Source organism: Bos indicus, chromosome 9 (assembly GCF_029378745.1).
Source record: "Bos indicus isolate NIAB-ARS_2022 breed Sahiwal x Tharparkar chromosome 9, NIAB-ARS_B.indTharparkar_mat_pri_1.0, whole genome shotgun sequence".
Classification (NCBI taxonomy): Eukaryota; Metazoa; Chordata; class Mammalia; order Artiodactyla; family Bovidae; genus Bos; species Bos indicus.
Genome location: NC_091768.1, coordinates 69,514,537 through 69,530,072, shown reverse-complemented (window position 1 = coordinate 69,530,072; position 15,536 = coordinate 69,514,537). Strand labels below are relative to the sequence as shown.

The 15,536-nt window shown below is 40.6% G+C and overlaps 1 protein-coding gene across 8 annotated transcripts in view; it reads right to left on the bottom strand.

The window, feature by feature from the left end:
* The window catches only part of AKAP7 (A-kinase anchoring protein 7), a 124,138-nt gene that overhangs the window by 21,270 nt on the left and 87,332 nt on the right, over positions 1-15,536 (bottom strand). For 2 of the 8 annotated variants that reach the window (XR_011568474.1, XM_070796164.1), the window contains exon 8: positions 9,922-9,990. The exons of 3 other annotated variants lie outside the window; for them this stretch is intronic. Coding sequence is in view for 4 of the 5 variants with exons in the window: in XM_070796164.1 (XP_070652265.1) it covers positions 9,922-9,990 (69 nt within the window). In the remaining variant the exon portion in view is untranslated. Of the gene's footprint in view, positions 1-9,921; positions 9,991-12,335; positions 12,467-15,536 lie in introns of those variants that run through there. 3 more of the 8 variants (XM_019967437.2, XM_019967438.2, XM_070796165.1) reach the window with 3 other exon arrangements.

Sequence of the window (15,536 nt, the reverse complement as noted above, 5' to 3'; positions counted from 1 at the left end):
TGCGACCCCATAGATGGCAGCCCACCAGGCTCCCCCTGCAGGAAGTTAAATGAGCCAGTGAACTTGTTGAATAATCACTGGTGGTCTGTAAGGGTAAATTCATTTCTTCCAGCAATGGAGGTCTGCTTCTCATGCTCTTGGTGTCTAAATGGGGAAGAACTGCTCCTAGCCAAAGGAATTTCAGGAATTGGGTAGAGAGATACACGTGGTTCAGGGGTGGACAAAAGACAGTCACTGCCACACTGGACTGATGTTCCTGGGGAAACCGGGCACCGAAAAGATGCTTAGAAGAAGGAGATCAGAGATGATCTCCACGACATCACCATTCCTCTCTGAGGATGAAACCAGAGCTGCCCCCACCACCACTGCTTAGAGTCTCCTCCCAGGAATTTAGAGGCTGAAGAGCCAAGTTCCTGCATCATCAGCTTCTTCCAAGCTCTAGTAAAGTCCTGTATAATGAGTCCCGAGACTCTGCATACTTATGTTTCCATGACACACAGCATATAACTCTGGCTGCAATAACTGTATTTATGAATCCTTTTAATAATAATAATAATAATAAAACCTAACATTAATTGCCTATTATGTGCCTGGCTTTTTTCCTCACACATTTAAATCAAAAGCTTACAATTGTTATTGCTATTTTGCCCCCACCCTGAACACAAAGGATCAGAAAAGCCGTGAGACTTGCCCGTCTACACAACTAAAGAATGACAAGGTTGTGACTCAAACCACACTTCTGCCATTACACCTCCATGCTTCTCTATCTCCGAAAGTAAAAGTGTTAGTCGCTCCGTCATGTCCTACTCTTTGTGACCCCATGGACTGTACACCACCAGGCTCCTCTGTCCATGGGATTCTCCAGGCAAGAATACTGGAATGGGTAACCATTCCCTTCTCCAGGGGATCTTCTCGACCCAGGGATCAAACCTGGGTCTCTCATGCTGCAGGCAAATTCTTTACTGTCTGAGCCACCAGGGAAGTCCCCCTGTCTGGCAACTAAAAATATTCCTATGATATGTTCTATGATATTTTTAGCTCTAAAAATGAGACTTCCAACCAGAAAATACTTAGAATGCTTCCTTTTTAGTTATAAGGTCAGAATACCTGGACTGGATTCTCACTTCTCCATTCACTAGCTCTGTATCCCTGTGAAACTTGCTTAACCATTCTAAGGGTCATTTTCTGTATTTATAAACCAGGAATAACAGTAGTGTTGTACGAGAATAAAGGGCTGTGAAAATTAAATGAGATAATAACACAAAGCACTTAGCAGAGTGCTCCCCTTACAGTATTCAATAAAATTAGCTACAATTATAGTTTTTATTTAAATGAAATCAATACTGCAACCCTCTTTCAATTTATCAGGCAATAAGGCTATTTGTTTATGAGCTCCCTGCTTAGGGCTCTATAAGCAAATATGATATGGGCAACCTATTCACTTTATACAACTGGAATGACTGCAAATAAGAAAGGTATGCATCGTTCTATATAGCTTACATTCATATTCTTTTGCAACTAAATAATGTTCCTTCTTAGGTAAAGAGAAGGACTACTGCTCATGAATCCGATAAAAAGCCTTCAAGCAGACATATAAACAGACAGTAACTGAAACACAAGATACAGATGGTTTTAAGTTTCTATTAAGCTATTAGGGCTTCCTTGATAGCTCAGTTTGGTAAAGAATCCACCTGCAGTGCAGGAGACCCTGGTTTGATTCCTGGGTTGGGAAGATGAATGGAGAAGGGATAGGCTACCCACTCCAGTATTCTTGGACTTCTCTTGTGGCTCAGCTGGTAAAGAATCTGCCTGCAATGCGGTAGACCTGGATTAAATCCTTGAGTTGGGAAGATCCCCTGGAGAAGGGAAAGACTACCCTCTTTCAATTCTAAGAGTGGTGCTTTTGTGTTTCCAGCGACTACTTACGTTTCTACATGCACCAAATTAAAAGGGAAGCACTGAAAGTAGCAATTTTTCTGTACTTTAAAATCACAATGGATAAAAATAATCACATCAAGTTTAGTGTATATAGACAACGTCCCAGGAACATATCAACATCAGAACATGTGTTATGCACGTGTGGTAACTGTCACAATCTTTTGTGGCTTCAGCTTTACTTTTATCTTCCTGGTAGAAACCATTAGGTACTTTCAGTCACAGTGCTTCTTTGCATCCATTCATTGTCTAATACTCAAAAGACCTGAGATAATTAACGGCAAAAAAAAAAAAAAAAATACAGTAAAAGGTCAGCTCAAGGTCAGCTCTCCACCTTCCTTGTTTGCATATGTAACCCAATAAATTTTCCCTTTTAATAAAAAAAGGATAAATTTGCCTTCATGAATGGGATACATGGTGGGGGCGGTGGCTTCAGGCAACCTCTGGGTCCTCACCTTCTCAGGCTTTACTCAGTGGGAATAGGACTTCTGTCAGCTCTGGGGAGCATTTTTCAGCATTCCAGTAGAATAAGTTTTTCTCTTCTAATCCCCATATATGAAATCTCAGGGAAGATACAGGTTGTAAGCTACATGACCCTAGAGGGCATTGTATGTATCAGAGACGCTGCAATCTATGTTTTATGGCATAAAGTACCTTCAGATATGCAACATCCTAGGTAGCTCAGCTGGTAAAGAATCCACCTGGAATGCAGGAGACCCCAGTTCGATTCCTGGGTCAGGAAGATCCCTGGAAAAGGGATAGGCTACTCACTCCAGTATTTTTGGGTTTCCCTCGTGGCAGCCAGTAAAAAATCCACCTGCAATGCAGGAGAACTGGGTTCAATCCCTGGGTTGAGAAGATCCCCTGGAGGAGGGCATTGCAACCCACGCCAGTATTCTTGCCTGGAGAATCCCCATGGACAGAGGAGCCTGGCGGGCTACAATCTGTGGGGGAGCGAAGAGTCGGACACAACCAAGCAACTAAGCACAGCAGCATGTGACTTCCCAGCATCTAGCCTCTCACTGCCTTGACTTTCTTTGCTGCCCTTCTCTATCTCTGCTCTGACTGACTGGTTCCCAGATCCCTGAAAGAATTCCTCAGATTTTCAAACAGTTTATTGACTGCCTTGTCTCCTGGCATCTGAGCCTTTGATTCTCCTTAATCCCCAAAGTCATGAGAGCACAGCTGACCACTCCCAAACACTCATCCCCACCTGCCTGAAGGTTTAACTCTCACCTAATTCACTAACCTGTCCCTATATCTGTGCTGACGGTGAACGCCTAAAATTTCACATAAGTCTAAGTGAGAAAAGCCTTTAAAAAAAAAAACAGAAGTAGAATCACAGATATAGAAAACAAATGTATGGTTACCAGGGGCAGGATAAATTGGGAGATTGAGACTGACACATTCATAAAACTACATATACAACAGATAACTAACAAGAATCTACTATATAGCACAGGGAACTCTACTCAATACTCTGTATTTGCCTGTAAGCAAAAAGAATCTTAAAAAAGAGTGGGTATATGTATATGTATAACTGATATACTTTGCTGTACACCTGAAACTAACACAGCATTGCAGATCAACCATGCTCCAATAAATATTTTTTAAATTTCAAATACTGGTTAAAAGAAATATGCCAAAATTATGTCAATTTTATTTCAATAAAACTGCAGGAAAAAGAAATATTCACCAAATAAATCACAGTAAAGACTGCAGAATACATACTTAACAAACTTCAACAGAACATATTATTTTTAAAGCATTTCCATAAACTGTAAGTTAGTCTAAAATAACTTGCTGTTTTTAAGTTAAATTCATCTGGGTGAGAGTCCTCCTTAGAAATATCTTATTAACAATTAGTCTGAATTACTGTAACCAAATCTGATTTTTAAAAAAAGTTCCTTCAAAACATGTTTAACTAATTAATTCCCTGTGTTAAATACTCTGTTGAAATAACTGGTATAATTCCTATTTTCTTGACTGGATCCTGACACAAACTATTTCCCCCTACAATGTTGTATTTACAGAGGCCTAAGTCATGAAAAAGTTGGCTTAAAGCTCAACATTCAGAAAACTAAGATCATGGCATCCGGTCCCATCACTTCATGGGAAATAGATGGGGAAACAGTGGAAACAGTGGCTGACTTTATTTTTCTGGGCTCCAAAATCACTACAGATGGTGATTGCAGCCATGAAATTAAAAGACACTTACTCCTGGGAAAGAAAGTTATGACCAACCTAGACAGCATATTAAAAAGCAGAGATGTCACTTTGTCAACAAAGGTCCATCTAGTCAAGGCTATGGTTTTTCCAGTGGTCATGTATGGATGTGAGAGTTGGACTATAAAGAAAGCTGAGAGCCGAAGAATTGATGCTTTTGAACTGTGGTGTTGGAGAAGACTTTTGAGAGTCCCTTGTTGAGATCCAACCAGTCCATCCTAAAGGACATCAGTCCTGGGTGTTCTTTGGGAGGACTGATGTTGAAGCTGAAACTCTAATACTTTGGCCACCTGATGCAAAGAGCTGAATCATTTGAAAAGACCCTGATGCTGGGAAAGATTGCGGGCTGGAGGAAAAGGGGACGACAGAGGATGAGATGGTTGGATGGCATCACCAACTCAATGGACATGGGTTTGGGTGGACTCCGGGAGTTGGTGATGGACAGGGAGGCCTGGTGTGCTGCGGTTCATGGGGTCGCAAAGAGTCGGACACGACTAAGCGACTGAACTGAACTGAAGTCATGAATGACAAAGACAACAGGTACAAAGGTAAAAGCAGCTAGGAGTCTGATTTTTTTAAAAATTAAAACTGCATATTTCATGAACTTGTTTCCTCATAAAACAATTTGTTTGATATGTTTTTTAATTTAATATTCAAATTTCATATAGTTTTACATATCTTTTTAGGTTTTGTTTATAAAACCTAAAGATCTGTGTATCTAATTTTATATTGAAGTACAGTGTGGTATACAGTAGTGGGTATACAACAGCACCACAATGAATTTTTATCTTAAATTCACTAAACCCATATTATAGAAAATTAATTTTAAAATTGATGTAAATCTGGACAAAATGCTTTAATAAAAATTTCATTCATAAAGACAATCATACAACACACAGTATGCCTTGGCTTGTTATCTCTAGGACTTATGGATACCAAATACTCGCTATTACTGGGCTTCCCTTGTACCTCAGCTGGTAAAGAATCTGGCTGCAATGCGGGAGACCTAGGTTCGATCCCTGGGTTGGGAACATTCCCTAGTGAAGGGAACAGCTACCCACTCCAGCATTCCAGCCTAGAGAATTCCACGGACTGTATAGTCCATGGGGTCGCAAAGAGTCTGACGTGACTGAGTGACTTTCACTTGACTTCACTTCTTCACTCACTATTACTATGGAGTTCAATATTCAATATTTTATGTGGTGCTTAGGTAAGATGACAATGTACCTAGACAAGAACCCAAAGTTGTCTATTTCTATTTTAAAGCAAGTTTGTTGATCCTAAAGGCACTAATTTAAAATAGGCATTAATAGTAATTATAAAATATGAATTAATAAAGAGGCAATTTTTTTTTTCCCATAAAAATTTTGGTCTTCCATTTAAAAAGACTTCCCTGGTGGCTCAGATGGTAAAGCATCTGCCTACAATGTGGGAGACCTGGTTTCGATCCCTGGGTCGGGAAGATCCTCTGGAGAAGCAAATGGCACCCCACTCCAGTACTCTTGCCTGGAAAATACCATGGACGGAGGAGCCTGGTAAGCTACAGTCCGTGGGGTCGCAAAGAGTCAGACACGACTGAGCAACTTCACTTCACTTCACTTAAAAGAAAAAGTTTGATGGCTAAAAATAGTCTGAAAACTCTGCCTTAAATTATCTTCTTTTAGGCAACATATTAAAAATTATTAAGGTAAGACCTGATTATAACTTCTTTCTGCTTTAGGGCTTCACTTCAGTATTTTCATTATTTAAAACAAGAGCTGTGCAAATATAATTAGAATACTACTGGGTTTAATGTAGCTTTACCATTTGGCTCCTAAAATCACCAAAAGAAAATGAGTTAAAATGAACACTCACTGTCTTAATTCTACCACCCTGGAGCCATAGAGAATATCTTCTTTCCCTTCCACATTAAAGAAGCCTCCAAATATTATAAGACAATTAACTGACTATCCTAGATAAGCAGCCGGAGTCTGTAAGCCTTCCTCTTATGATGTGGTTTCCAGCCTCCTCGCCACCCTGGCCTCCTCAGGACACAATCCTGATTGTCAGAATTCTAAATAAGGTCTGACTGCTACAGATCTAGATAGAAAGTTTTAGATTAACAGATCATCTACTTGCCAGTTTATTACTTATCATAAACATCAATCAAAACTCTTCAAAAGCTAAGCTTCACAGCTAAATTTAGCTGAATATTTTAAATGCTTAGAAAGTGTGAATTTTATTTTTGCTCTAACAGTCAGATGTAAGATATCAAATTGAAACTTGGTGTAATTCACATGGCAAATGCCAACACCAACTATCTTACCACAAAGTCGGGGTCGGGGGACACAGGCTGCTGAGATGCATTAAAAAAGTCAATCACCCTTTTCCATCAGATTCTTACCAACTGGGTGAGTTCTTTCTTGGGAATATGAAACCCTCCCTCCATGTACTCAAAGCATCCTGTGTTATACCACTTTCTCCCAGCACTCTAATTTTCATGTATACATGTTTGAGGTTAACAAATGTCCTTGACTAAAGTCATAAGTTTTGAGGGAGAGTGTGCAGAAACAGAAAATTGTAAGCTTCAAATATCTTTGACTCAGCCTTTAGTAAAATTAACATTATTTATATCCTAGTTGGCATAGACTATACTGATTCTTTATGTTTTCATCATATAATTAAAACTATACTTATTCTTTATATTTTCATCATATAGTTCCGTTTTTGCCTATGACTATTTGCTAAGGGCAAACAACATTACTATATGCCAGAAAGGTTGGCTTTGTAGTTCCAAGGTCTGCTAACTTGTACCTTTGACATTATAAATGTTTGTTAAGGAAAACTGTATTTGCTAAAATGTCTATTGTAGAAACTGTGATTGCCTGAGTCAAGCTGTAACCACTGCCTGTGATAAGAGCTTGAGGTAACTTCTACCCTGGGTGGTAATTAACTCACTTTCAATGGACTTGGCCGGTAACTTCTCTGAAATGAATGGGTGTGGTTTTGCTTGTTAGACTGAGAGCATCATGATCTTTCATCCCCAACTTTCTCCCTTCAAGGCATGATAAATACTGGAAACCAACACATCTCTTTTTAAAGAATCAAGTGAATTTAAAAAGAAATCCTCCAACAATAAGGACCATGTATCATCATTGTATCTTCCTAACACTTGGCTCAAAGCTTTCCAAATGTGATGTGTTCAACAATATTTATCAGTTGAAGTGAACTGAATTACTCTTCCTAACAGCTCCCATAAATTTCATTGCCACTAAAATGGAACATGAAAGTTCAGAAGAAATCAAAGACTTTTGGTTTCTTTACTAGGTTTAGAAATATTTGTTCCAGAATGGATGTACTCTTAGATACACTGAGTATCTTCCAGAATATATCTGAAGCCTTTTGGTTGCAGGTGATAACAATTTAGCCCAAGCAAGTTAAACCGAAAAAGAGGGGAAGGATTTATTGCTTCACAAAATACAGGTCTTAGTCACAGCTGAACTCAGAGACTCAAACAATATCATCAGGACTGTCTCTTTTTCTCTCTCCTTCTCTGGCCTCTTTCTTCTGTGCTTCACCCTCAGGAAGATGCCCCCTAACTCCCTATCAGCTAGCAATCTTGTGCTTACATCCCTTTCACTCACAACCCAAAAGGAAGACAGATCCTTGATCAACTCTTAAGAAAGTCTCTGGTCAACTCCACGTGGACCACATGTCCCTTGAACATGTGCACATGTCCCAGGGCAGGGAAGCCTAATGTCATGATGGACAGACCCCACAGAGAAGGGGAGGGAGTCCCCCAGAGGAAGGGCAGCTACACAGATAAATGCCGTAAGGCTGCTCAACAATTAAAGGCCTAAAATCCCGAGTCCCTTCCCTTCCTGGCCATGATGGAAATAAAAACAGTCTTCCAGGCTGACATCTAAGGTGACTACAGTTGTACAGTACAGTCTCATTCATTACAGAGGAATTGTATTTACTGGGTCTATAATGAGCCGATAATCAAATTCCAAATCATCAGAAACAAACTATCTTCAGATTAGACTCATATTTATAAAATAGTACAAATGATCTGTTTAACTCATCCCACACAGAAAGACTCAGCTATTTGTCAGCATTACTTTGCCGATAAAGGTCCATCTAGTCAAAGCTATGGTTTTTCCAGTAGTCATGTATGGATATGAGAGTTGGACCATAAAGAAAGCTGAGCGCCAAATAATTGATGCTTTTGAACTGTGGTGTTAGAGAAGACTCTTGAGAGTCCTTTTGACTGCAAGGAGATCAAACCAGTCAATCCTAAAGGAAATCAACCCTCAATACTCACTGGAAGGACTGATATTGACCTGAAGCTCCAATATTTTGGTCACCTCTTTTGCGAACAGCTGACTCATTGGAAAAGACCCTGATGCTGAGCAAGAGTGAGGGCAGGAGAAGGGGGAAACAGAGGATGAAATGAAAGGATGGCATCACTAACTCAATCAACATGAGTTTCAGCAAGCTCCAGGAGTTGGTGATGGACAGGGAAGCCTGGCATGCTGCAGTCCATGGGGTCGCAAAGAGTCAGACACGACTGAGCAACTGAACTGAAATGAACACAGAATGACTGTATTGAAACATATTTCATATATAAAAGTAAAAGGTCTATGTATTATTTAAACACATACTTATAAAATTAAGACGTTTCTTGTTAAAATACATATTCTGTGTGTGTGTGTGTGTGTGTGTGTGTGTGTGTGTATTTGTGTGCTTAGTTGCTCAATCATGTCCAACTCTAAGCAACCCCATGCCCTGTAGCCTGCCAGGCTCTTGTGCCAGGCAAGAATATTGGAGTGGGTTGCCATTTCCTACTCCAGCAGATTCTTTACCACTGAGCCACCTGGGAAGCCCTAAAATACATACTAATGCTCTTATTTTCAGCATCCTAGAAGGCCAGGGCTAGAAAGTAACTGAGCTGTCAGCGCACCCAACCATTAGCTGTTCTATCCTCCGCTAACACATGTCGCTTTGACAAATCACCACAGGATGGACATTCACCTGTTTCATTCCACATAAAGCAAATGTACTTCAAAATGGGAAAATTTGCAACAGGAAAGGAGCAAATAAAACGCCTTCTGAATTAGCTACAGAGGTATCTCTTATAGTGATTAAAGCTTCCTTTTCAGGCTTTTAGTGAGACTGACAAACTGCAGGGGCCAATAAGCTTGTATTCCTGTTCAAGAACAATCCCTTCAGGAAGCTCACTAAGAGACAATGAGGTAAAATTCAAAGAACACAAGTACTGTAAAAGACTTCAGCAAAAACTTCATCAGAGACTATTTACAACACTGATTAATCCTACAACATCTGCAGAAACATTTCATGGTAAGTATGGTCCTGTGTAGCAAGGGAAAGTGCTTAATCTTCCAAGAAATACGCATTTATTGTCAGTCTATTCTACCTATTGTGGCCAAAAAGTATACAGTTTGAGAAAATGTTCCACTGCTGGGGCCTTAAACAAAATGGTCTAGCTGCTTTGTGCTGCATTTACTGAAAAATAAACTATGATGAATTCTACTAGATTTGACTACTCACCCCATTATCAAGATTTCTGGCTGTGCATACAGTTAACTTTTTACACAAACATCACCCTTGCACAAGTTGATTTTTTTTTAATCATTTTGCTTGATTAAAATAGTAGCACTAATAAATCAATGAGATGAGAACACTTTCTCTCTACCACCACCAAGGGCAAAGGCAGGATATAACAGCAGCAGGAGGGGAAAGGGACCATTTGACTCTTACCACTCGGCCAGCTGGGTCCCTCCCTTCTGTATCTCTGCAGGACTACAGAGGATGGGCTTTCCAACTCGCCTGTGTTTTGGGAACGACAACCACAAATGTAAACATTTACCAAAAACTCATTTAATTCCTCATTCGAGCTGCTCTCAGAAGGTACATTCTGGGGTCATCACCCTTTACAGTGGAATTAGAAGGGCATGGGCATAAGCTCTCTTGTGCTCTGCTCCTGGGAGGTCCTCACTTAGCTCAGAGCAGGCTAACAAGGCTACTAGGTGGGCTCACAAAAATGAAAAAGACCCAGAAGCTTACTGCACAACCCAGTAGCAAGATCAGGCCCTCCCAAACATCTAATATGGGTTCTTTTACACGCAATCAACACAACTTATGAACTGAATATTTATGTTAGTGCTAATTTACATGTTTCTTCAAGCACGCTGGCTAAGAATTTCTCTGCCTTTTTTTTCAAGTCCCCTTTTTAAGTACTGGTAGACCATCAGCATAGCAGTGCCTGGCAGAGAACCTTCTCTTTAGACCACCCTGTAGCAAAGAAATTAAACACAACACCAGACAACAGCTGATGGGGTATATGAACACAGCGTGAAGAAAACAGTGAAGCAATGAGAAAATCAAAGACAGATGAAAGAATAACGGGGAGAGAATGGGGACGATCCAGGGGCCAGTAGGCATGAATGAGAGGAGAGGGGGCACAAATGCTTCGATTCTAACCATAATTTGCACTTTGGGACTTGAACTTCACTTCAGACACAGTGGCTTGTCTTCGTTTTCTTTTTAAAATGTTGTAAGTTGAGAAAGGAAGCCCCCCAAAGTACTTCCTGTTGATCAATATTGAGAGGTGCTGTATGTAAAACAAAAGACTTTGCATTCCCAGGGTCATAGGTGAGAAAGAAAAGAGCAAATTCCTCATCAAGGTAAAGCCTGGCTTCTATGATTAGAGAAGAGAAGGCTGCTCACAGACGGGAAAAGAGAAAAGAGAACACAAGGAAAGCAGGAACTCTAGGAAAACCTGGAGCAGTGGACTAGGAAGTGGAGAAAGGGAAGAATTCACTCTGCCTACATCTGTCCAGACCAAGGTTTTTCCTATGCAGATCTACCTCAAGGAATCAATCAACCAACCAAAGCCCTCAGTTATACAAATGGATCATTCTGACAAATATCTGAAAAGTTTCACGGTGCCGAATGCATATCAGTGCTCACTGTTAGAAAATGAACAGCTCTGTTGTACAAAGTCATATCAGGTGTTCAGCTCAGGACCACTGTATACTACAGAGTATCATTTTCACCAGTAAAATTTACAGCACAGCTGGGGACTCCTGTTAATAAGCAAATACTCTGAAGTCTCCTAACATTTATTCCAAAGCATTCCCAGAAGATTTCTTGTAAAACCTGGCTTATTTTCCCAAGTGCATAGGTATAAGATATGTATTCATTACTTTTAAACCTGTCTCTGGCTAGTTTCCTGAGGAACAGAAAATAAAAGCCAGATGTGAATCTTTGAGTATCTGAATCTGATATTGAGAGATTCTGTTGACCTACTTAAATTTCAATAAAGCCCTGATGTAAAAGAAATGTGGCTGCAAATTTTAATAAGCACGTCTGTGAACATTTTTACTGAAAAAGAAGTAAAAATTCAATACTTGGGGGTAACTAGTGTAAGGCAAATCTATTTGGGATGTTAATTACAATGTGGGTACTGTTTTAACAAAGTTGAAATGTAAGTGAATACACTTAAGTCAGGGAGGAAAACATTTCAGTGCAAATGTCATCACTTTAAGTTCTGTTTTCTGGGCCATAAGCAGATGTGGAACCTGACTGGCATTAGTTTAAGAATATTCAGTGAGGTTTTTGCAGAAGTCAAAGTGGCATCCCTCGTCTGGAGGGATCTTACAGTTACACCCAAATTCCCTCCACGGAGAACAAAGCAAAGGACACACGAAAATATCTGCAAATGTATAATACATGTTATTTCCGAGCCAGCTTTACTTCTCTATATGTTATTATTGAGCACTACTCTGAAAACCTCTCAATTTCAGAGAACACAAATGAAGTCTGGCCTGTATAATTTGTCAAATTGCATGCAGTGACATGCAGAGAAACTCAAAACTAAGACTCTAATGTGATAAAAATAAGCTGTAAAATTCCAACAGAAGGAAGATGAAATTCTAGATCTTTAACACAGCCCTATTCATTGAGTGACTGTACTCTGACGGTTAATTATTAACTATATACCTATAGTTAATACACATGAAATACACATGAAATATCAGAGCTCCTTATTCTCCTGTTTCCCATAAGGGGGAAAAAAAAAAAAAAAAAAAAACAACCACTACCCCTAGAAGAAGACAGTCACTCTAAATAGCCAAGCACTTAGGATTCAGCACAGTGCAAATCCCACTTACTGATTTTTTCCTCGTCTCTTGAGAAAGGAAAGCAGCAGAGCTGGCCCATGGCACTGGCGCTCTCTCTCCCGCCTGGTGTTCTCCCCGGGCTCCCCAAAGAGCAACCGCAGTTTACCCCACGGTCCGCGAGCACACCCTGCCTCCTCCACTCCCAGGAGCAGCACAAGAGCAGGGAGAGCGGCGGCGGGGATGCTCTCCGACGAGGGGGCTCTCGCAGCCGCTGGGAGCAGGCAGGCTCCACCTCCCCGGGCCCCAGCCCCACGCAGCTGATACGCGGCTGGCTTTCGGGGAAGCGGGACTGGCTTTCGGGGAAAGAACCGGCCCTACGTTCGCCTAATTCTCATAAAACTGGGAGCTCTCGCCCTGAGATGAGTGCCACGTGCGCTGCGCGGCTCTGCAGATATGTCTCTAAGAAAGGTAGTGGAGAGCAAACCACAAGGAGTCCTTTCTCCTGCAGACAGATACGGTAATTACACAGGGAAATTCAAAGGGGGAGAGGGGGGGACCATATATTCTGTCTGCTACTTAAAGAGGAAGAGCTTTCTTTTATCCCCAGGAAATTTTTATTTCTTTGTTTCAGAAACAGGGAACCTGACTTTGCAGAACACAGAAAACACAAGTTGGAGTACCAGGAACTTCAAGCTGCAAGAAGGGTAGAATGGCGAAGTGGAGGAGGGATATAAAAGAGACCATCAATTGTCATCTGCACATTACAGTTTATCATTTAAATATCTGCTTTTTTAAACACTGCCGTGTTTCTCTACTAAAGCATTAAATCAATACCATGAATTTTTAAATTAGAGCATCAAAGTATGTCAGTAGCCCAGAAAATGCCCCAAATCACTGAGAAAAAGATCAGCAATAATAGCATCTTTTCTGAATAAAAACACAAGGTGGTTAAGCAAATTCAGGGATGGCAAAATAGCTGATTTCCAGACACGATATATTCTGAACTTCATGTAATCGTTCATGTAAAGATTTCATGTAATTGTGCCAAATCTGTTATCTTGCATAGGGAAGAGCTTTATCTTGCAACACTATGTGAAGGAAAGACTGCTCATGGTGTCAGGAATACCACCCAAATTCTTACTCTATTCCTCGACTTTCCAGCTAGGCACTCACATCCATTCACTGGGAGCTGGAAGGAGAAGGCAGTGGGTGATGATGAAAATTTCCCTGGTTTTGAATGCAGTGTGTCTATTTTCCTACTCATCTGAAGAAAAAAAGTATACAGTCTGGAAGAAAAAAAAAAACTTATTTTTTAAATCCTAACCATTACTTTGTGTGTTAAAGAAATATCTGCAGTGAACACACTTCACTGAGGAACATGAGTAACTCCTGGCATCCCCTAATCCTGGCATTGGTGTAGGGATAGAACCTTTAGAAATAAAAAGCCAGAGGTCTGAATCTCAGATCCGTCCGGTATTAACAGTTCTGAAACGCTGACCTCTCTGAGTTTTGATATCTTCATCTGTAAATCTGGCAAACTCACTATAAAATTTTAATTTGTTATTGCAGAGTAGGTGGTGTTTGGGAGGAGGGAGAGAAGAGAATAGACTGAATATCTCAAGTCTTTCCAGCACCAGCTAGCAATCGCACCTCCGCCTCTCCCAATTCTGGCGCCCTCTAGCTGCCATCTTGAGTTACTGCTTACACCTGTCACGTCCAAGCAAATAGCCCCCTCACTCCAATGCAACCTCCAGGGGATAATGTCCTGTGATAAACTCTACCAACTTGACTTTTATTAATTAAAGTCAAGTTTATTTATTAGTCCCCTGTTGGCACTACTACTGAAAACTTCCAAATATGAAACCTATAAAATGTATTGTTAGCTAAGTAACAGTGTGTATCCCAGGATGTCCTGAAATCCAAAGCGGAGGTGGGGGGAGGATGGAGTTATAAAATGTTGGAGGCTTTTTTCCCCCATAAGCATTAAAAGTGAATTAAGCGTAACAAAAGACTAGAAAACTACTGAAAAACTCAAGAAAGGAATTTTAAAACTGGCTTGCTGCTGCTGCTAAGTTTCTTCAGTCGTGTCTGACTCTGTGTGCAAATAATTAGCATATCGTTTAACCTCAAAGAGGGGATGGAGTCTGTGCTCAAGGTCACTAAGGTTTATCTCAGTTCTAAAAGGCTGCAATTTCACACTGTAGGTTTATGACTACTTCTAGCTCCAATCAGTCAATCCTAAAGGAATCAGTCCTGAATACTCATTGAAAGGACTGATGCTGAACCTGAAACTCCAAAACTTTGGCCACCTGACGCGAAGAACTGACACACTGGAAAAGACCCTGATGCTGGGAAAGACTGAAGGTGGAAGGAGAAAGGGACGACAGAGGATGAGATGGTTGGATGGCATCACTGACATGATGGACATGAGTTTGAGTAGGCTCCGGGAGTTGGTGATGGACAGGGAAACCTGGCGTGTTGCAGTCCATGGGGTCTCAAGAGTCGGACACGACTGAGTGACTGAACTGACTGAGCTTGGGATTTCTAAGAATGGTTTTCACACTGCATAGTTGTGAATTTTTTCAATAAAGATGATTCCTTCAACATAAAATTAAATGTGATTTCACTCCTATAGATTTCATAAGAGCTTTCATATACATAAATTTTTAATTCAAAATAACTAAGAAACTCATGTGTCTGGATTTTTTCATTTAGGAAAAAAACTATTTCATATGTATATGAAGTTCTGGTCAAAAAATAGAACTTTCCCCCCTGCCATTCCATGCCCCACTCCCAAATGTGAATAAGTATCATGCAGAAGGACCTAGAAAGTAGTCATATTTTACCCAATTATTTGAGAATACAACAGTATATAATTAAGTTGAATAGTTTAAGGTAGAAGCCCCACCACAGTTCAGTTCACTCACTCAGTAGTATCTGACCCCATGGACTGCAGCACACCAGGCCTCCCTGTCCATCACCAACTCCTGGAGTTTACTCAAACTCATGTCCATTGAGTCAGTGATGCCATCTAATCATCTCATCCTCTATGGTCCCCTTCTCCTCCTGCCCTCAATCTTTCCCAGCATCAGGGTCTTTTCAAATGAGTCAGTTCTTCGCATCAGGTGGCCAAAGTATTGGAGTTTCAACTTCAGCATCAGTCCTTCCAATGAATATTCAGGACTGATTTCCTTTAGGATGGACTGGATCTCCTTGCTGTCTGAGGGACTCTCAAGAGTCTTCTCCAACATC